Below are 20,936 nucleotides of genomic sequence, written 5' to 3'. Positions count from 1 at the left end.
ATGATCAATATTAATCAAGAGGTAACAAATATCACCAATGCATAATATTGTACCAACAAATGACATGTTGTAAGTAATAAAAGTATCACAGGAAAATTGTGACATTAAGAAAATCTTTTAGAAAAAAAAGATAAACAATTGGATCTAATAACAGATCAGTTTGGAGTAATCAGAGAGATTAAAGTCCTTTAACATGTGTCAAAAAGAAGAGTTCAAGTTTATGAGCAAAATGATCAATAACTATGAAGAGATACAAATGGTATCCATAGCTTTTACCACTCCACCAATACATGAAGTACAGTGATGTAGAATAATAATTGCTGATGCAATCAGATTGTGTTCATGCAACATGCATGACAAGATGTTCTCTTTCTTAACTTGAAAAATAAAGTTTCCGTCATTTCCTCAGGAAATATCATCTTCCACAAAGAAAACATTTAAAAGTAAATTTCTGTACAAACAGAAGAACAAGTTCATAGAATCTGAGGATTCAGAAGAATTCACTTCCAGTAATCTTTGACCAATGTGGTCCTCTCAGTTTGTCTGGTAGTAGCTCTAGTCTGTAGGTGTCTACCAGGGCCTCCAGAGGGCGCTGTTGACTGGACTCTTGTCTTTGGAGATGCTGGTCTGGACTGTGGAGCTCAGAGGAGAGAAGTCAGCCTCTCTCAGGTTCTCATCAGAGGAAGACTGCAGCTTGTTGAAGTGATTCAGCAGTCTTCTCTGCTGTCTATGCTGCTGCTGCAGTCGTCTCAGGACACAAACTGTCATCTCCAGGATGTCTGCTTTCTCCAGCTTGGAGTCTGGCTGCTGTTTGAGGAACTCTGGATCCAGGAGAGACTTGAGCTGCTCAATGCTGCTGTTGATTCGCTCTCTGCGTAACTTCTCCACCAGAGGCTTTCTGATCTGCAGAAAGAAGAACAACGTCATTAATAAACTTATTCTGGAGTATAGAGTTAGCATGAAGAAAGACAACGTCTCATTGACAACATTTAAATCTTCTTGAATCTTCAATTTACCTTGTGAGTCAGAGTCAGATGCTCCTGAGAATTGATCATTGCTGCAGTGATTGTAGGAGCCATGTCTGGATCTCTGTGCTGTAGAGGTCTCTGTAGAGAGAATCTGATCTCTGCTGGCTTCATCCCTCCTATTTATAGTCCCACATCTCCATATGAATGTGTGGGTCTGGGTCTAGTTGGAGTTTCCCACAGTCTCAGCCAATCAGAGAGCTTGGTGAGACAAAGAGGGAGGCAGCACATTTATTGCTCTTAATTCCTGGGGGACAATGGTTAGATCTCAGGGGAACAGGTGGAGGACTGGGGGGGTGATGGAGAGAGACTCTCAGAGCTCTGTGTGAATCTGGGAAAGTGGTGACCCTGTAGAGAGAGCAGATCAGCTGCCTGATGCTGATCAATGACTTTGACTGAGCACACGCTCATCATCACATCACACACGTGGGACACTGACACTTAAATGCATCATGGTTAAAATGTCTTGTATGACTAACATTTTACTAAACTAAATAATCAGTGAAAATAGACATTTTTTTCTAAGTGATGTTTGTGTTCCAAAACCTGAAGAACCAAAGTATGTTTTTCTTGATAAATTAAGACACAATTTTCCATATTACAGTTTGACTTTTCTCTTAAACTTTTAAAATGATCAAAGTACTGTATTTTATAATGTCAGTTATTTCATATATTACTAAGACTATAACTCATATGATATATTTAAAACGTGAAGACAACAGTTAGGTTTCTGTCCAGATGTTTCACAGTCTTGTGACTTGTGTCTTGTGGTCAGTGTGGGTAGAAAGTTGGTCTCAGTTTCCCACACTGACTCCTTGAATGCTGGTCAATGAACAACAAAAGGACGTTGAATGGAGCCTTTGTGACTGATACTGGACGTGTGTTGTAGTAGAAACAGAGCCTGACGTCACCAACCATCTGGAGGGAAAGATCACCATTGGCCGACTCTGACAGTCTGTAAAGTTTAAAATTATGATGAAAGCTTCACAATAATTGGTCGCCTGAATTGATTTAGCAAACTATTAAGTCAACATGAACAGATTTTGATCATCCAGTCAATATTTTGTATATTTTTTTTGTTTAAATATGTCCTCTCTGTAGATGTGGGTGGGAGGTTCAGGCAGCTGTTTCCTGAAGTGTGCCAAATCCCTTTGGAGAATAATCTGCTGCTGGTGATCAAAGTTTAACATAATAATCATGTGAAACTCTGATCTCCACAGTTTTCCCACTTTGTCCATTAAAGGAAATTAAGCTTTTTGCCTAAATCCAAATATATATCATATCCAAACATATCATGAGAATTTATTCCTGAAAAACACCAATTATTTTATGTTATTGATAATAATCTAGTTTAACTATTTACCTTCCTTACATAAACTTATAAAATATATGTTTTCCTTATTTTCTATCATAGTAAGAAACGTTGACATAACATAAATCTATGATTTGATACAGATTATGAATTTAGCATTTTTGAGATCCAGAGTCTCTGTTAGTCTCCGTCCCTTCAGGTCAGAGGTCTGGATCTATTGTCCCACAGGGCTCTGTGAGTGAGCTTCCTCTGGTTTCCCACACTCTGTCCTTTCACTGGAGGAACAATAGAAGTGTGCCTCATTATGCAACATGTTAAATACAATGAATGACTTCTTACAAGACACATATGGTTAACTTTAAAGTTTTTACATTTCAACACCTGAAACTTACAATAAGACCAAAATATTAAATATTTCAAGACAACAAAATTGTCTTTAATATGTGCTTTTCCTCATTTGGTTTGATGAATTGATTTACTCCATATAAAGTGATGTATAATTGATCATTCCTCTTCATCAATAATCTTAATTGAACCACATTCCTATACTTAGTTTGACCATAAACAGGTTTGTTACTGTTGATCAATGACTGTATGTTCTGACCCTTATCTTGATTTATCATTCAAATATAAGATCAATGATGGAGACCTCTATCAGTTATGATGAAATGAATAAACGATGACATGAGAAGACATAATATTCAGTTAGAAGTGTTTGTTTATTCAACAAGTCACAATGAGCCTCATGAAGTATGAAAGCTCCAACTAGAGGTGATGATTCATCACAACAACAACTTGTAGATTTCTACAAGACACACTGTACTCAGAGAGAGTAAAGGAACAACTGTCTTTATAAAAGACAAACCGTTTACATTGTTTGAGGACACAGTACTCACTGTCTTTAAAAATACTTTTCCAAATGGATTTAAACATTTGTACTTAGTGAACAAAACGAATAGTAAAAACTGACCTTACAACAGATCACATTCTTCTTAGTAAACACTGAATTCAAATGAATCACAAAATGTTAAAATTCTCATTGTCACTGATCCAGTCACTGTGACAGTGTGACGTTAAACAAACCTTTCAAAATAAAAGGATAAACATATTGATCTGAAAACAGATAATTTTTCAATAATCATATAAAGTGAGGAAAAGTCCATTATGACAAAATGTCCATAAAAAGGACAATTAACATTTTTTATCAAAATGATCAATATTAATCAAGAGGTAACAAATATCACCAATGCATAATATTGTACCAACACATGACATGTTGTAAGTAATAAAAGTATCACAGGAAAATTGTGACATTAAGCAAATCTTTTAGAAAAAAAAGATAAACATTTGGATCTAATAACAGATCAGTTTGGAGTAATCAGAGAGATTAAAGTCCTTCAACATGTGTCAAAAAGAATAGTTAAAGTTTATGATCAAAATGATCAATATCTATTAAAAGACACCAATGGTATCTATAGCTTTTACCACTCCACCAATACATGAAGTACAGTGATGTATAATAATAATTGCTAATGCAATCAGATTGTGTTCATGCAACATGCATGACAAGATGTTCTCTTTCTTAACTTGAAAGATAAAGTTTCTGTCATTTCCTCAGGAAGTATCATCTTCCACAAAGAAAACAATCACAAGTAAACTTCTGTACAAACAGAAGAACAAGTTCATAGAATCTGAGAATTCAGAAGAATTCACTTCCAGTAATCTTTGACCAATGTGGTCCTCTCAGTTTGTCTGGTAGTAGCTCTAGTCTGCAGGTGTCTACCACGGCCTCCAGAGGGCACTGTTGACTGGACTCTTGTCTTTGGTGATGCTGGTCTGAACTGTGGAGCTCAGAGGAGAGAAGTCAGCCTCTCTCAGGTTCTCATCAGAGGAAGACTGCAGCTTGTTGAAGTGGTTCAGCAGTCTTCTTGGGGACTGTGTCTTCACCGGCTCCTTGGACAAGAAGTGTGTCACCTCATGGACACATCTGGAGTAGCCCTGACCAACAGCTGCTGAGTCCACAGCTCTATGCTGCTGCTGCAGTCGTCTCAGGATACAAACTGTCATCTCCAGGATGTCTGCTTTCTCCAGCTTGGAGTCTGGCTGCTGTTTGAGGAACTCTGGATCCAGGAGAGACTTGAGCTGCTCAATGCTGCTGTTGATTCGCTCTCTGCGTAACTTCTCCACCAGAGGCTTTCTGATCTGCAGAAAGAAGAACAACGTCATTAATAAACTTATTCTGGAGTATAGAGTTAGCATGAAGAAAGACAACGTCTCATTGACAACATTTAAATATTCTTGAATCTTCAATTTACCTTGTGGGTCAAAGTCAGATGCTCCTGAGAATTGGTCATCGCTGCAGTGATTGTAGGAGCCATGTCTGGATCTCTGTGCTGTAGAGGTCTCTGTAGAGAGAATCTGATCTCTACTGGCTTCATCCCTCCTATTTATAGTCCCACATCTCCATATGAATGTGTGGGTCTGGGTCTAGTTGGAGTTTCCCACAGTCTCAGCCAATCAGAGAGCTTGGTGAGACAAAGAGGGAGGCAGCACACTTATTGCTCTTAATTCCTGGGGGACAATGGTTTGATCTCAGGGGAACAGATGGAGGACTGGGGAGGTGGGGGGGGGGGGGGGGGGGGGTGGAGAGAGACTCTCAGAGCTCTGTGTTGATCTGGGAAAGTGGTGACCCTGTAGAGAGAGCAGATCTGCTGCCTGATGCTGATCAATGACTTTGACTGAGCACACGCTCATCATCACATCACACACGTGAGAGAATAACATTCATGGTGAAATACATGAATTACACTAATGTATATTAGAAATGTATAAAAACTAAGCATATATTATTTTGTCTTCAGTGCTTTTTTGGATTAGAACCTAAAATAGCAGGTGAAATCATTGTCTTGTTTAGGGTTGTCCTTAAACAAAGAAATACTTAGTCGACCAACACTAATATGATTTTGTCGACGAATCGATTAGTTGATTTAAGCCAGAGGTCTTCAACAGGGGATCCGCAAATTTTTTGGATGATTAGACAATTTTTTATGGGTTTTTTTCGTTTTTTTTCACAAATTTAAATGTCTTTAAATATACATTAACATGAATCCCACGAATGGATAAATGGAGGCAGAAGATGTTGTCTTTCAGTCAGAAATGCACACATTCAGTGACACACAGGAGCTCTGTCAAGCTGGGCACTGATTCACTCACAGCGCGAGACTAGCCTGGACCTGTCCCTCTAAGCCTCCTGCACACAAAGAGGAGGACCCGCCCCTATCGCTGCTGTGCCAATCACGAGGCTGCATGTTACATGCTGGCTCTGTCAGGTTCCCCGTGATTGACCGAGAGCCTATTCAGTCCCCAGCTGACTAAGATCCCAGACACAAGGACGCACGCTGCAATATTGTTTGAAAAGAAAATACCGTTGTAAAAATAGTTTTTTTTTATTAAAAAACGACATTTACTTCACCCAAGAATCCTTGTGCAATCATTTTTGTAGGATATTCCTGGCTAAATCACTGCAGCTCCTATCCAAGTGCATGGATATTGTTATGAGCAAAAATGGATTGTTTTGTAACTCGACCAAAAACATGAATCTGTCTATTATTTTAATAGTTCAGTATTGTATGCAAGATAACAGGTATGTTTATGCATGGGAGTGGCACTAATAGGCCATTAATCATTTTTCGTTCCACATTTATGTTTAAAATTAAATTGTCAATTTGAATAGCTTGTATGCATGATTATCATGCAATTGACAGACAATGTTGATATTGGCAGTGGTATCAGTTGACAAGGTATGTTTATAAATGGCAGTGGCACGGTCACCCTACTCACTGTACCTTGCAAATGTTTAAAATAAAAACATGAATATATGAACCTGTGCATTATTTGAATAGCTTAGTATTGAATGCACAATAACAAAGTATTTTTATACATGGCACTAGGCCCAGTTTAATATAAAACACAATTTTATACAATATATATAGTAGGGGTTCCCTGCTCCATCTCTCTATCAGTTTGGGGGTCTTTGGCCTGAAAAGCGTTGAAGACCCCTGATTTAAGCAATACATCTTTTTAACTGAGTCTTTGCACAAAGAATCACACAAAAAACAACACTTTGACATATGCGTTTATCAGAGATGTGTTATACATTTGTGGCATGAAAATTGCTTTTAAAAAACAAATAATCGACGAAAGGATCTTTGTCCATTAAGAACAAAATACTACAAAATATTTGACTTCCAGACTAAGAGGGTGCAGTCCTAGTCTTGAAGGAATTTAGAGAGACGTTTCATTTTGTATTTAATCTTCATACATTTTTGCTGCATGAGAAATGCAACATTTTGAAAAATAATATTCTAAAATGTTAGAAACCAGTTTGAAGCTGATTCCTGATACTTGAAACAAACTTGAAACAATCATCCTCCTGCTGTCCAGATGCAGCAGAGTCTTTTGACTCGTGCCTTGTAGTCGGTGTGAGTAACAAGTTGAGCTCAGTTTCCCACACTGACTCCCTGTATGGTCTGGTCAATGGACCACAAAGGCACTTCTGTGACAGATGCTGGCTGTGTGTTGTCATAGAAGCAGAGCCTGACATCACCAACCATCTGGAGGGAAAGGACACCATTGGCTGTTTCTGACTGTTTGTAAAGTTGGACATTTGGATGAAAATATCTATTGTCAATCCCCAAAAAACTGAATCATATTATACTTTCAGTGTCCAATGATATTCATACATTCTGAACCTCCATTAATAATCTTGCCTCATTATTGACCATTAACTGGATCAAACCTCCAGCTCTACACATGAAGGTGGGAGGTTTCGGGGAGCAGCTGTTTCCTGAAGTGTGCCAAATCTCTTAGGAGAATTCCTCGTCTGCTGGTGGGATGAATGTCATTCACACTCAACTCTTTCCTCCAGAGCTTTCCCACACTCCGTCTATTAGCAGTAAATAGACATGTGCTCCTCTGCAAATGGATCTTTTGAGGATCCTGTGCACGCAGTGTGTGACATTAAGGAAAGAGGGCGGGGCCTCATCAAAAATGATTTCTCATTAAAGTGAGAATCTGATACATAATGTTAAGGTAAACTACAGAGGGACATTTCTGAAGAATTTGCAGTGAGAATTTTTAATGTTGAAAAACATAAACAGCGATTTGCATTTAATATCTGAGAGGTATGAGAAACTGCATTTAATGTGAGGAAGTACCATGTGTTTTGATCGGTTCAAAGTTTAATAAAAAAAAAAAAATTGGATTAAAGAAATAATTAAAACAAATATAAGCAAATGTGAAATTTTACGTTGAATATTGTGTATATATTTAGGGGTGGGGGTGGGCGGTTAAGTGGTGTAAGAATATTAATAAAGAGCTAGAAAGAATATAAGTTGTGACTGCTTCTAACATTCAAACTAATTAACCAAATTATTAGGTTCATTATAGAGTCACTGACGGAAACCATTTTCAAACACCATGCTAAAAATATTGTCTCTCATTTGATTCAATGTCAACATTCTAAAAAGTTGTTTTTTACTGAGTTATATTAGTGGAAGAGTTAGAAGCAAAGACATTTTTTAAAACTAATGGTAGTTTTGAGATCCAGAGTCTCTGTTAGTCTCTGTCCCTTCAGGTCAGAGGTCTGGATCTATTGTCCCACAGGACTCTGTGAGTGAGCTTCCTCTGGTTTCCCACACTCTGTCCTTTCACTGGAGGAACAATAGAAGTGTGCCTCATTATGCAACACATTAGATGCAATGAATGGCCTCTTACAAAACACATATGGTTAACTTTAAAGTTTTTACATTTCAACACCTGAAACTTAAAATAAGACCAAAATATTAAATATTTCAAATCAACAAAATTGTCTTTAAAATGTGCTTTTCCTCATTTGGTTTGATTAATTGACTTACTCCATATAGAGTGATGTATCATTGATCATTCCTCTTCATCAATAATCTTAATTGAACCACATTCCTATACTTAGTTTGACCATAAACAGGTTTGTTACTGTTGATCAATGACTGTATGTTCTGAACCTTTATCTTGATTTATCATTCAAATACAAGATCAATGATGGAGACCTCTATCAGTTATGATGAAATGAATAAACGATGACATGAGAAGACATAATATTCAGTTAGAAGTGTTTGTTTATTCAACAAGTCACAATGAGCCTCATGAACTATGAAAGCTCCAACTAGAGGTGATGATTCATCACAACAACAACTTGTAGATTTCTACAAGACACACTGTACTCAGAGAGAGTAAAGGAACAACTGTCTTTATGAAAGACAAACCGTTTACATTGTTTGAGGACACAGTACTCACTGTCTTTAAAAATACTTTTCCAAATGGATTTAAACATTTGCACTTAGTGAACAAAACGAATAGTAAAAACTGACCTTACAACAGATCACATTCTTCTTAGTAAACACTGAATTAAATTGAATCCATAAATTTAACATTTCCATTGTCACTGGAAAACCGTGACAGTGTGACGTTAAAAAATCCTTTCACAATAAAAAGATAAACATATTGATCTTAACACAGATCATTTTTCAATAATCACATAAAGTGAGGAAAAGTCCATTATGACAAAATGTCCATAAAAAGGACAATTAACAATTTTTGATCAAAATGATCAAGATTAATCAAGGGATAACAAATATCACCAATGCATAATATTGTACCAACACATGACATGTTGTAAGTAATAAAAGTATCACAGGAAAATTGTGACATTAACAAAATCTTTTCGAAAAAAAAGATAAACATTTGGATCTAATAACAGATCAGTTTGGAGTAATCAGAGAGATTAAAGTCCTTTAACATGTGTCAAAAAGAAGAGTTCAAGTTTATGATCAAAATGATCAATAACTATTAAAAGACACCAATGGTATCCATAGCTTTTACCACTCCACCAATACATGAAGTACAGTGATGTAGAATAATAATTGCTGATGCAATCAGATTGTGTTCATGCAACATGCATGACAAGATGTTCTCTTTCTTAACTTGACAGGTAAAGTTTCTGTCATTTCCTCAGGAAATATCATCTTCCACAAAGAAAACAATCACAAGTAAACTTCTGTACAAACAGAAGAACAAGTTCATAGAATCTGAGAATTCAGAAGAATTCACTTCAAGTAATCTTTGACCAATGTGGTCCTCTCAGTTTGTCTGGTAGTAGCTCCAGTCTGTAGGTGTCTACCACGGCCTCCAGAGGGCGCTGTTGACTGGACTCTTGTCTTTGGAGATGCTGGTCTGGACTGTGGAGCTCAGAGGAGAGAAGTCAGCCTCTCTCAGGTTCTCATCAGAGGAAGACTGCAGCTTGTTGAAGTGGTTCAGCAGTCTTCTCTGCTGTCGATGCTGCTGCTGCAGTCGTCTCAGGACACAAACTGTCATCTCCAGGATGTCTGCTTTCTCCAGCTTGGAGTCTGGCTGCTGTTTGAGGAACTCTGGATCCAGGAGAGACTTGAGCTGCTCAATGCTGCTGTTGATTCGCTCTCTGCGTAACTTCTCCACCAGAGGCTTTCTGATCTGCAGAAAGAAGAACAAAGTCATTAATAAATTTATTCTGGAGTATAGAGTTAGCATGAAGAAAGACAACGTCTCATTGACAACATTTAAATCTTCTTGAATCTTCAATTTACCTTGTGAGTCAGAGTCAGATGCTCCTGAGAATTGGTCATTGCTGCAGTGATTGTAGGAGCCATGTCTGGATCTCTGTGCTGTAGAGGTCTCTGTAGAGAGAATCTGATCTCTGCTGGCTTCATCCCTCCTATTTATAGTCCCACATCTCCATATGAATGTGTGGGTCTGGGTGTAGTTGGGGTTTCCCACACTCTCAGCCAATCAGAGAGCTTGGTGAGACAAAGAGGGAGGCAGCACACTTATTGCTCTTAATTCCTGGGGGACAATGGTTAGATCTCAGGGGAACAGGTGGAGGACTGGGGGGGTGATGGAGAGAGACTCTCAGAGCTCTGTGTGAATCTGGGAAAGTGGTGACCCTGTAGAGAGAGCAGATCTGCTGCCTGATGCTGATCAATGACTTTGACTGAGCACATGCTCATCATCACATCACACACGTGGGACACTGACAATTAAATGCATCTTGGTTACAATGTCTTGTATGACTAACATTTAACTAAACTAAATAATCAGTGAAAATAGACATTTTTGTTGAAGTGACGTTTGTGTTCCAAAACCTGAAGAACCAATTTTCCATATTACAGTTTGACTTTTCTCTTAAACTTTTAAAATGATCAAAGTACTGTATTTTATAATGTCAGTTATTTCATATATTACTAAGACTATAACTCATATGATATATTTAAAACGTGAAGACAACAGTTAGGTTTCTGTTCAGATGTTTCACAGTCTTGTGACTTGTGTCTTGTGGTCAGTGTGGGTAGAAAGTTGGTCTCAGTTTCCCACACTGACTCCTTGAATGCTGGTCAATGAACAACAAAAGGACGTTGAATGGAGCCTTTGTGACTGATACTGGACGTGTGTTGTAGTAGAAACAGAGCCTGACGTCACCAACCATCTGGAGGGAAAGATCACCATTGGCTGACTCTGACAGTCTGTAAAGTTTAAAATTATGATGAAAGCTTCACAATAATTGGTCACCTGAATTGATTTAGCAAATTATTAAGTCAACATGAAGAGATTTTGATCATCCAGTGTTATTATAGTGTGTTATTTTCTCCCAACCAGCAACGGTATAAATATGTCCTCTCTGTAGATGAGGGTGGGAGGTTCAGGCAGCTGTTTCCTGAAGTGTGCCAAATCCCTTTAGAGAATAATCTGCTGCTGGTGATCAGAGTTTAACATAATAATCATGTGAAACTCTGATCTCCACAGTTTTCCCATTTTGTCTAAATTAAGCTCTTTGCCTAAATCCAAATAGATCTTTTAATTATTCTTTGTTTATACATTTATTTTACACACTTTATTTTTTTGACTTTGGTGCAGTTGTCAGGTGCTGTAGGAAAAAACGTTTTACTTTAAACTCTTCTCCATCGCAGAAGCCACACACTTTCCTCACACAATGAGACACACTTGTATTGATCCTTCAGTGAAAGGAAGACAGAGTGTGGGAAACTAAGGAGAAGCGACTCACAGAGCACGACGAGTGGAAAAAAGACCAAGACCTCTGCCCTGAAGACACGGCGGTTAAGAAGGAGTGTGGTGGTATTTAAATGAACAGCTGATTGCGTAATAGTTGGTGTATGACATTAAGTTCCACTTCAAACTTTGACAACAAGAGGTCTGAACCTGAAATATGAAATAATAGCATTTCTTGGAAATGTAGATATATTTAGGTATAACTTGTTATAGTCTCAAGTACAAATGGGATCATCGTATGCTAATGTATTGTACACATTACATTCTCAATCAATGAAGTTACACCTCTATAATTTTCAAAAAGTATTGTTTTGTAAACTATAGTGACATACTGGTGACAAATCAATTTTCGACTGATGTTTTCATTTTGGTCCATGTGAGTCATCCAGAGGATATCAATGAGTCTTACACTTTGACTAAATATAAAAGTTAACTGCACAAGTGTGATTCGAAGAGTCACTGATCCAGTCCTCCATCTGTTCCTCTTTGATCTAATTATGCTCCCCTTCTAGTACCACTGAGCATGTGGCAGCTCAGCACTGCTTATTCTTCTTGTCCAGCACTCTGATTGGCTGAGAGTGTGGGAAACTCCAACTAGACCCAGACCCACACATTCATATGGAGATGTGGGACTATAAATAGGAGGGATGAAGCCAGCAGAGATCAGATTCTCTCTACAGAGACCTCTACAGCACAGAGATACAGACATGGCTCCTACAATCACGGCAGCAATGACCAATTCTCAGGAGCATCTGACTCTGACCCACAAGGTAAATTGAAGATTCAAGAAGATTTAAATGTTGTCAATGAGACGTTGTCTTTCTTCATGCTAACTCTATACTCCAGAATAAGTTTATTAATGACTTTGTTCTTCTTTCTGCAGATCAGAAAGCCTCTGGTGGAGAAGTTACGCAGAGAGCGAATCAACAGCAGCATTGAGCAGCTCAAGTCTCTCCTGGATCCAGAGTTCCTCAAACAGCAGCCAGACTCCAAGCTGGAGAAAGCAGACATCCTGGAGATGACAGTTTGTGTCCTGAGACGACTGCAGCAGCAGCATAGAGCTGTGGACTCAGCAGCTGTTGGTCAGGGCTACTCCAGATGTGTCCATGAGGTGACACACTTCCTGTCCAAGGAGCCGGTGAAGACACAGTCCCCAAGAAGACTGCTGAACCACTTCAACAAGCTGCAGTCTTCCTCTGATGAGAACCTGAGAGAGGCTGACTTCTCTCCTCTGAGCTCCACAGTCCAGAACAGCATCTCCAAAGACAAGAGTCCAGTCAACAGCGCCCTCTGGAGGCCGTGGTAGACACCTGCAGACTGGAGCTACTACCAGACAAACTGAGAGGACCACATTGGTCAAAGATTACTGGAAGTGAATTCTTCTGAATTCTCAGATTCTCTGAACTTGTTCTTCTGTTTGTACAGAAGTTTACTTGTGATTTTTTCTTTGTGGAAGATGATATTTCCTGAGGAAATGACAGAAACTTTATCTTTCAAAGAAAGAGAACACTTGTCATGCATGTTGCATGAACACAATCTGATTGCATCAGCAATTATTATTCTACATCACTGTACTTCATGTATTGGTGGAGTGATAAAAGCTATGGATACCATTTGTATCTTTTAATAGTTATTGATCATTTTGATCATAAACTTTAACTATTCTTTTTGACACATGTTGAAGGACTTTAATCTCTCTGATTACTCCAAACTGATCTGTTATTAGATCCAAATGTTTATCTTTTTTTTCGAAAAGATTTTCTTAATGTCACAATTTTCCTGTGATACTTTTATTACTTACAACAGGTCATGTGTTGGCACAATATTATGCATTGGTGATATTTGTTACCCCTTGATTAATCTTGATCATTTTGATCAAAAATTGTTAATTGTCCTTTTTATGGACATTTTGTCATAATGAAATTTTCCTCACTTTATGTGATTATTGAAAAATGATCTGTGTTAAGATCAATATGTTTATCTTTTTATTGTGAAAGGATTTTTTAACGTCACACTGTCACGGTTTTCCAGTGACAATGGAAATGTTAAATTTATGGATTCAATTTAATTCAGTGTTTACTAAGAAGAATGTGATCTGTTGTCAGGTCAGTTTTTACTATTCGTTTTGTTCACTAAGTGCAAATGTTTAAATCCATTTGGAAAAGTATTTTTAAAGACAGTGAGTACTGTGTCCTCACACAATGTAAACGGTTTGTCTTTCATAAAGACAGTTGTTCCTTTACTCTCTCTGAGTACAGTGTGTCTTGTAGAAATCTACAAGTTGTTGTTGTGATGAATCATCACCTCTAGTTGGAGCTTTCATACTTCATGAGGCTCATTGTGACTTGTTGAATAAACAAACATTTCTAACTGAATATTATGTCTTCTCATGTCATCGTTTATTCATTTCATCATAACTGATAGAGGTCTCCATCATTGATCTTATATTTGAATGATAAATCAAGATAAGGGTCAGAATATACAGTCATTGATCAACAGGAACAAACCTGTTTATGGTCAAACTAAGTATAGGAATGTGGTTCAATTAAGATTATTGATGAAAAGGAATGATCAATGATACATCACTCTAAATGGAGTAAGTCAATTCATCAAACCAAATGAGGAAAAGCACACATTAAAGACAATTTTGTTTTTTTGAAATATACAAAATTTTGGTCTCATTGTAAGTTTCATGTGTTGAAATGTAAAAACTTTAAAGTTAACCATGTGTGTCTTGTAAGAGGTCATTCATTGCATCTAATGTGTTGCATAATGAGGCACACTTCTATTGTTCCTCCAGTGAAAGGACAGAGTGTGGGAAACCAGAGGAAGCTCACTCACAGAGTCCTGTGGGACAATAGATCCAGACCTCTGACCTGAAGGGACGGAGACTAACAGAGACTCTGGATCTCAAAAATGCAAAATTCATAATCTTTTTCCAATCTTAGATTGATGTTATGTCAACATTTCTTACTATGATAGAAAATAAGGAAAAAAAATATTGTATAAGTTTATGTAAGGAAGGTAAATAGTTAAACTAGATTATCATCAAGAACATAAAATATAAAACAATTGTTTTATCAGGATTAAAATCTCATGATATGTTTGGATATGATATATATTTGGATTTAGGCAAAGAGCTTAATTTATTTTAATGGACAAAGTGGGAAAACTGTGGAGATCACAGTTTCACATGATTATTATGTTAAACTCTGATCACCAGCAGCAGATTATTCTCCAAAGGGATTTGGCACACTTCAGGAAACAGCTGCCTGAACCTCCCACCCTCATCTACAGAGAGGACATATTTAAACTAAATAAATATACAAAATATTGACTGGATGATCAAAATCTCTTCATGTTGACAAAATAATTTGCTGAAACAATTCAGCTGACAAATTATTAAGAAGCTTTCATCATAATTTTAAACTTTACAGACTGTCAGAGTCGGCCAATGGTGATCTTTCCCTCCAGATGGTTGGTGACGTCAGGCTCTGTTTCTACTACAACACACGTCCAGTATCAGTCACAAAGGCTCCATTCAACGTCCTTTTGTTGTTCATTGACCAGCATTCAAGGAGTCAGTGTGGGAAACTGAGACCAACTTTCTACCCACACTGACCACAAGACACAAGTCACAAGACTGTGAAACATCTGGACAGAAACCTAACTGTTGTCTTCACGTTTTAAATATATCATATGAGTTATAGTCTTAGTAATATATGAAATAACTGACATTCAAAATACAGTATTTTGATCATTTTAAAAGTTTAAGAGAAAAGTCAAAACGTAATATTGAAAATTGTGTCTTAACTTATCAAGAAAAACATACTTTGGTACTTCAGAGTTTGGAACACAAACATCACTGCGAAAAAAATGTCTATTTTCACTGATTATTTAGTTTAGTAAAATGTTAGTCATACAAGACATTTTAACCATGATGCATTTAAGTGTCAGTGTCCCACGTGTGTGATGTGATGATGAGCGTGTGCTCAGTCAAAGTCATTGATCAGCATCAGGCAGCAGATCTGCTCTCTCTACAGGGTCACCACTTTCCCAGATTCACACAGAGCTCTGAGAGTCTCTCTCCATCACCCCCCCAGTCCTCCACCTGTTCCCCTGAGATCTAACCATTGTCCCCCAGGAATTAAGAGCAATAAGTGTGCTGCCTCCCTCTTTGTCTCACCAAGCTCTCTGATTGGCTGAGAGTGTGGGAAACCCCAACTAGACCCAGACCCACACATTCATATGGAGATGTGGGACTATAAATAGGAGGGATGAAGCCAGCAGAGATCAGGTTCTCTCTACAGAGACCTCTACAGCACAGAGATCCAGACATGGCTCCTACAATCACTGCAGCAATGACCAATTCTCAGGAGCATCTGACTATGACCCACAAGGTAAATTGAAGATTCAATTAGATTTAAATGTTGTCAATGAGACGTTGTCTTTCTTCATGCTAACTCTATACTCCAGAATAAATTTATGAATGACTTTGTTCTTCTTTCTGCAGATCAGAAAGCCTCTGGTGGAGAAGTTACGCAGAGAGCGAATCAACAGCAGCATTGAGCAGCTCAAGTCTCTCCTGGATCCAGAGTTCCTCAAACAGCAGCCAGACTCCAAGCTGGAGAAAGCAGACATCCTGGAGATGACAGTTTGTGTCCTGAGACGACTGCAGCAGCAGCATCGACAGCAGAGAAGACTGCTGAACCACTTCAACAAGCTGCAGTCTTCCTCTGATGAGAACCTGAGAGAGGCTGACTTCTCTCCTCTGAGCTCCACAGTCCAGAACAGCATCACCAAAGACAAGAGTCCAGTCAACAGCGCCCTCTGGAGGCCGTGGTAGACACCTACAGACTGGAGCTACTACCAGACAAACTGAGAGGACCACATTGGTCAAAGATTACTGGAAGTGAATTCTTCTGAATCCTCAGATTCTATGAACTTGTTCTTCTGTTTGTACAGAAGTTTACTTGTGATTGTTTTCTTTGTGGAAGATGATATTTCCTGAGGAAATGACACAAACTTTATCTTTCAAGTTAAGAAAGAGAACATCTTGTCATGCATGTTGCATGAACACAATCTGATTGCATCAGCAATTATTATTCTACATCACTGTACTTCATGTATTGGTGGAGTGGTAAAAGCTATGGATGCCATTGGTGTCTTTTATTAGTTATTGATAATTTTGATCATAAACTTCAACTCTTCTTTTTGACACATGTTAAAGGACTTTAATCTCTCTGATTACTCCAAACTGATCTGTTATTAGATCCAAATGTTTATCTTTTTTTTCTAAAAGATTTGCTTAATGTCACAATTTTCCTGTGATACTTTTATTACTTACGACACGTCATGTGTTGGTACAATATTATGCATTTGTGATATTTGTTACCTCTTGATTAATATTGATCATTTTGATCAAAAATTGTTAATTGTCCTTTTCATGGACATTTTGTCGTAATGGACTTTTCCTCACTTTATGTGATTATTGAAAAATGATCTGTTTTCAGATCAATATGTTTATCCTTTTATTGTGAAAGGCTTGTTTAACGTCACACTGTCACAGTTTTACAGTGACAATGAGAATGTTAAATTTTGTGAATCATTTGAAATCAATGTTTACTAAGAAGAATGTGATCTGTTGTAAGGTCAGTTTTTACTATTTGTTTTGTTCACTAAGTGCAAATGTTTAAATCCATTTGGAAAAGTATTTTTAAAGACAATGAGTACTGTGTCCTCAAACAATGTAAACGGTTTGTCTTTCATAAAGACAGTTGTTCCTTTACTCTCTCTGAGTACAGTGTGTCTTGTAGAAATCTACAAATTGTTGTTGTGATGAATCATCACCTCTAGTTGGAGCTTTCATACTTCATGAGGCTCATTGTGACTTGTTGAATAAACAAACACTTCCAACTGAATATTATGTCTTCTCATGTCATCGTTTATTCATTTCATCATAACTGATAGAGGTCTCCATCATTGATCTTATATTTGAATGATAAGTGAAGATAAAGGTTCAGAACATACAGTCATTGATCAACAGGAACAAACCTGTTTATGGTCAAACTAAGTATAGGAATGTGGTTCAATTAAGATTATTGATGAAAAGGAATGATCAATGATACATCACTCTATATGGAGTAAATCAATTCATCAAACCAAATGAGGAAAAGCACACATTAAAGACAATTTTGTTTTTTTGAAATATACAAAATTTTGGTCTCATTGTAAGTTTCATGTGTTGAAATGTAAAAACTTTAAAGTTAACCATGTGTGTCTTGTAAGAGGTCATTCATTGCATCTAATGTGTTGCATAATGAGGCACACTTCTATTGTTCCTCCAGTGAAAGGACAGAGTGTGGGAAACCAGAGGAAGCTCACTCACAGAGCCCTGTGGGACAATAGATCCAGACCTCTGACCTGAAGGGACGGAGACTAACAGAGACTCTGGATCCCAAAACTGGAACAAGTTTTAAAAAATGTCTTTGCTTCTAACTGTTCTTCTGATATAAATCAGTATAAAAACCTTTTTAGAATACTGACATTTTATCAAATAAGAGACAATATTTTTAGCATGGTGTTTGAAAAAGTCTCTGTCAGTGACTCTAATATGAACCTAATAATTTGGTTAATTTGTGTGAATGTTGGAAGCATTCACAAAATGTATTCTTTCTTGCTCTTTATTAATATTCTTACGCCACTTTAAAAAAACGTAAATATTTACACAATATTCAACGTAAAATTTCACATTTGCTTATTTTTGTTTTAATTATATCTTTAATACAATTTTATTTATTTTTTTACTTTGAAACGGTCACAACACATGGGACTTCCTCACATTAAATACATTTTCTCATATCTCTCAGACATTAAATGCAAATCACTGTTTATGTTTTTCATTATCCAACATTCACACTGCAAATTCTTCAGAAATGTTATTCTGTAGTTTAACTTAACGTTATGTATCAGATTCTCAGGTTAATAAGAAATCATTTTTGATGAGGCCCCGCCCTCTTTCTTTGATGTCACACACTGCGTGCACTGGATCCTCAAAAGATCCATTTGTAGAGGAGCACATGTCTATTTACTGCTAATAGACGGAGTGTGGGAAAGCTCTGGAGGAAAGAGTTGAGTGTGAATGACATTCATCCCACCAGCAGACGAGGAATTCTCCTAAGAGATTTGGCACACTTCAGGAAACAGCTGCTCCCCGAAACCTCCCACCTTCATGTGTAGAGCTGGAGGTTGGATACAGTTAATGGTCAATAATGAGGCACGATTATTAATGGAGGTTCAGAATATATGAATATGATTGGACACTGAAAGTATGATATCATTCAATTTATTGGGATACTACATAATATATATTTTCATCCAAATTTCCAACTTTACAAACAGTCAGAAACAGCCAATGGTGTCCTTTCCCTCCAGATGGTTGGTGATGTCAGGCTCTGCTTCTATGGCAACACACAGCCAGCATCTGTCACAGAAGTGCCTTTGTGGTCCATTGACCAGACCATACAGGGAGTCAGTGTGGGAAACTGAGCTCAACTTGTTACTCACACCGACTACAAGGCACGAGTCAAAAGACTCTGCTGCATCTGGACAGCAGGAGGATGATTGTGTTGAGATTGTTTCAAGTATCAGGAATCAGCTTCAAACTGGTTTCTAACATATTACAATATTATTTTTCAAAATGTTGCATTTCTCATGCAGCAAAAATGTATGAAGATTAAATACAAAATGAAACGTCTCTCTAAATTCCTTCAAGACTAGGACTGCACCCTTTTAGTCTGGAAGTCAAATATTTTGTAGTATTTTGTTCTTAATGGACAAAGATCCTTTAGTCGATTATTTGTTTTTTAAAAGCAATTTTCATGCCACAAATGTATAACACATCTCTGATAAACGCATATGTCAAAGTGTTGTTTTTTGTGTGATTCTTTGTGCAAAGACTCAGTTAAAAAGATGTATTGCTTAAATCAGGGGTCTTCAACGCCTCACAGGCCAAAGACCCCCAAACTGATAGAGAGATGGAGCAGGGAACCCCTACTATATATATTATATAAAATTGTGTTTAATATTAAACTGGGCCTAGTGCCATGTATAAAAATACTTTGTTATTGTGCATTCAATACTAAGCTATTCAAATAATGCACAGGTTCATATATTCATGTTTTTATTTTAAACATGTGCAAGGTACAGTGAGTAGGGTGACCGTGCCACTGCCATTTATAAACATACCTTGTCAACTGATACCACTGCCAATATCAACATTGTCTGTCAATTGCATGATAATCATGCATACAAGCTATTCAAATTGACAATTTCATTTTAAACATAAATGTGGAACGCAAAATGATTGATGGCCTATTAGTGCCACTCCCATGCATAAACATACCTGTGATCTTGCATAAAATACTGAACTATTAAAATAATAGACAGATTCATGTTTTTTGGTCGAGTTACAAAACGATTCATTTTTGCTCACAACAATATCCATGCACTTGGATAGGAGCTGCGGTGATTTAGCCAGGAATATCCTACAAAAATGATTGCACAAGGATTCTTGGGTGAAGTAAATGTCGTTTTTTAATAAAAAAAAACTATTTTTACAACGGTATTTTCTTTTCAAATAATATTGCAGCGTGCGTCCTTGTGTCTGAGATCTTAGTCAGCTGGGGACTGAATAGGCTCTCGGTCAATCACGGGGAACCTGACAGAGCCAGCATGTAACATGCAGCCTCGTGATTGGCACAGCAGCGATAGGGGCGGGTCCTCCTCTTTGTGTGTGTGCAAGAGGCTTGGAGGGACAGGTCCAGGCTAGTTTCGTGCTGTGAGTGAATCAGTGCCCAGCTTGACAGAGCTCCTGTGTGTCGCTGAATGTGTGCATTTCTGACTGAAAGACAACATCTTCTGCCTCCATTTATCCATTTATTGGATTCATGTTAATGTATATTTAAAGACATTTAAATTTGTGAAAAAAAAAAGAAAAAAAAAGATAAAAATTGTCTAATCAACAAAAAAATGTACGGACCCCCTGTTGAAGACCTCTGGCTTAAATCAACTAATCGATTCGTCGACAAAATCATATTAGTGTTGGTCGACTAAGTATTTCTTTGTATAAGGACAACCCTAAACAAGACAATGATTTCACCTGCTATTTTAGGTTCTAATCCAAAAAAGCACTGAAGACAAAAAAAGATATGCTTAGTTTTTATACATTTCTAATATACATTAGTGTAATTCATGTATTTCACCATGAATGTTATTCTCTCACGTGTGTGATGTGATGATGAGCGTGTGCTCAGTCAAAGTCATTGATCAGCATCAGGCAGCTGATCTGCTCTCTCTACAGGGTCACCACTTTCCCAGATTCACACAGAACTCTTAGAGTCTCTTTCCTTCACCTCCCCCCACCTCCCCAGTCCTCCATCTGTTCCCCTGAGATCAAACCATTG

General features: G+C 37.5%; 5 protein-coding genes across 5 annotated transcripts; 2 read left to right on the top strand and 3 right to left on the bottom strand.

The window, feature by feature from the left end:
- Nucleotides 1–72: 72 nt before the first annotated feature.
- LOC137880696 (transcription factor HES-5-like) lies at nt 73–1,124 on the bottom strand. The gene is made up of 2 exons (XM_068722204.1): nt 1,017–1,124; nt 73–903 (listed from the first exon to the last, which is right to left on the bottom strand). The coding sequence occupies exons 1-2, from the start codon at nt 1,077–1,079 to the stop codon at nt 571–573; spliced, it is 396 nt and encodes a 131-aa protein (XP_068578305.1). The 5' UTR covers nt 1,080–1,124; the 3' UTR covers nt 73–570.
- A 1,913-nt stretch (nt 1,125–3,037) lies between these two features.
- On the bottom strand, nt 3,038–4,775 carry LOC137880679 (transcription factor HES-5-like). The gene is made up of 2 exons (XM_068722180.1): nt 4,653–4,775; nt 3,038–4,539 (listed from the first exon to the last, which is right to left on the bottom strand). The coding sequence occupies exons 1-2, from the start codon at nt 4,773–4,775 to the stop codon at nt 4,117–4,119; spliced, it is 546 nt and encodes a 181-aa protein (XP_068578281.1). The 3' UTR covers nt 3,038–4,116.
- A 3,699-nt stretch (nt 4,776–8,474) lies between these two features.
- LOC137880697 (transcription factor HES-5-like) lies at nt 8,475–10,118 on the bottom strand. Its single transcript, XM_068722205.1, has 2 exons — nt 9,996–10,118; nt 8,475–9,882 (listed from the first exon to the last, which is right to left on the bottom strand). Exons 1-2 carry the CDS (start codon nt 10,116–10,118, stop codon nt 9,550–9,552), a joined length of 456 nt encoding a protein of 151 aa, XP_068578306.1. The 3' UTR covers nt 8,475–9,549.
- A 2,001-nt stretch (nt 10,119–12,119) lies between these two features.
- On the top strand, nt 12,120–13,847 carry LOC137880687 (transcription factor HES-5-like). The gene is made up of 2 exons (XM_068722194.1): nt 12,120–12,242; nt 12,356–13,847. The coding sequence occupies exons 1-2, from the start codon at nt 12,120–12,122 to the stop codon at nt 12,776–12,778; spliced, it is 546 nt and encodes a 181-aa protein (XP_068578295.1). The 3' UTR covers nt 12,779–13,847.
- A 1,902-nt stretch (nt 13,848–15,749) lies between these two features.
- LOC137880700 (transcription factor HES-5-like) lies at nt 15,750–17,328 on the top strand. The gene is made up of 2 exons (XM_068722207.1): nt 15,750–15,872; nt 15,986–17,328. The coding sequence occupies exons 1-2, from the start codon at nt 15,750–15,752 to the stop codon at nt 16,316–16,318; spliced, it is 456 nt and encodes a 151-aa protein (XP_068578308.1). The 3' UTR covers nt 16,319–17,328.
- The last annotated feature ends 3,608 nt before the right edge of the window (nt 17,329–20,936 follow it).

This window comes from Cebidichthys violaceus, unplaced genomic scaffold (assembly GCF_023349555.1).
Source record: "Cebidichthys violaceus isolate CVI_PGR_0920_01 unplaced genomic scaffold, fCebVio1.0.p SCAF_29, whole genome shotgun sequence".
Classification (NCBI taxonomy): domain Eukaryota; kingdom Metazoa; phylum Chordata; class Actinopteri; order Perciformes; family Stichaeidae; genus Cebidichthys; species Cebidichthys violaceus.
The sequence above is the reverse complement of the archived record's forward strand: the minus strand, read 5'-3'. Positions and strand labels throughout refer to the sequence as shown.

Bases quoted from the DNA above. Each gene is read 5' to 3' on its own strand.
- LOC137880696 (XM_068722204.1), bottom strand. From the start codon at position 1,079: ATGGCTCCTACAATCACTGCAGCAATGATCAATTCTCAGGAGCATCTG. The intron at 904-1,016 runs GTAAATTGAAGA...TTCTTTCTGCAG, and splicing joins ATCTGACTCTGACTCACAAG to ATCAGAAAGCCTCTGGTGGA.
- LOC137880679 (XM_068722180.1), bottom strand. From the start codon at position 4,775: ATGAAGCCAGTAGAGATCAGATTCTCTCTACAGAGACCTCTACAGCAC. The intron at 4,540-4,652 runs GTAAATTGAAGA...TTCTTTCTGCAG, and splicing joins ATCTGACTTTGACCCACAAG to ATCAGAAAGCCTCTGGTGGA.
- LOC137880697 (XM_068722205.1), bottom strand. From the start codon at position 10,118: ATGAAGCCAGCAGAGATCAGATTCTCTCTACAGAGACCTCTACAGCAC. The intron at 9,883-9,995 runs GTAAATTGAAGA...TTCTTTCTGCAG, and splicing joins ATCTGACTCTGACTCACAAG to ATCAGAAAGCCTCTGGTGGA.
- LOC137880687 (XM_068722194.1), top strand. From the start codon at position 12,120: ATGAAGCCAGCAGAGATCAGATTCTCTCTACAGAGACCTCTACAGCAC. The intron at 12,243-12,355 runs GTAAATTGAAGA...TTCTTTCTGCAG, and splicing joins ATCTGACTCTGACCCACAAG to ATCAGAAAGCCTCTGGTGGA.
- LOC137880700 (XM_068722207.1), top strand. From the start codon at position 15,750: ATGAAGCCAGCAGAGATCAGGTTCTCTCTACAGAGACCTCTACAGCAC. The intron at 15,873-15,985 runs GTAAATTGAAGA...TTCTTTCTGCAG, and splicing joins ATCTGACTATGACCCACAAG to ATCAGAAAGCCTCTGGTGGA.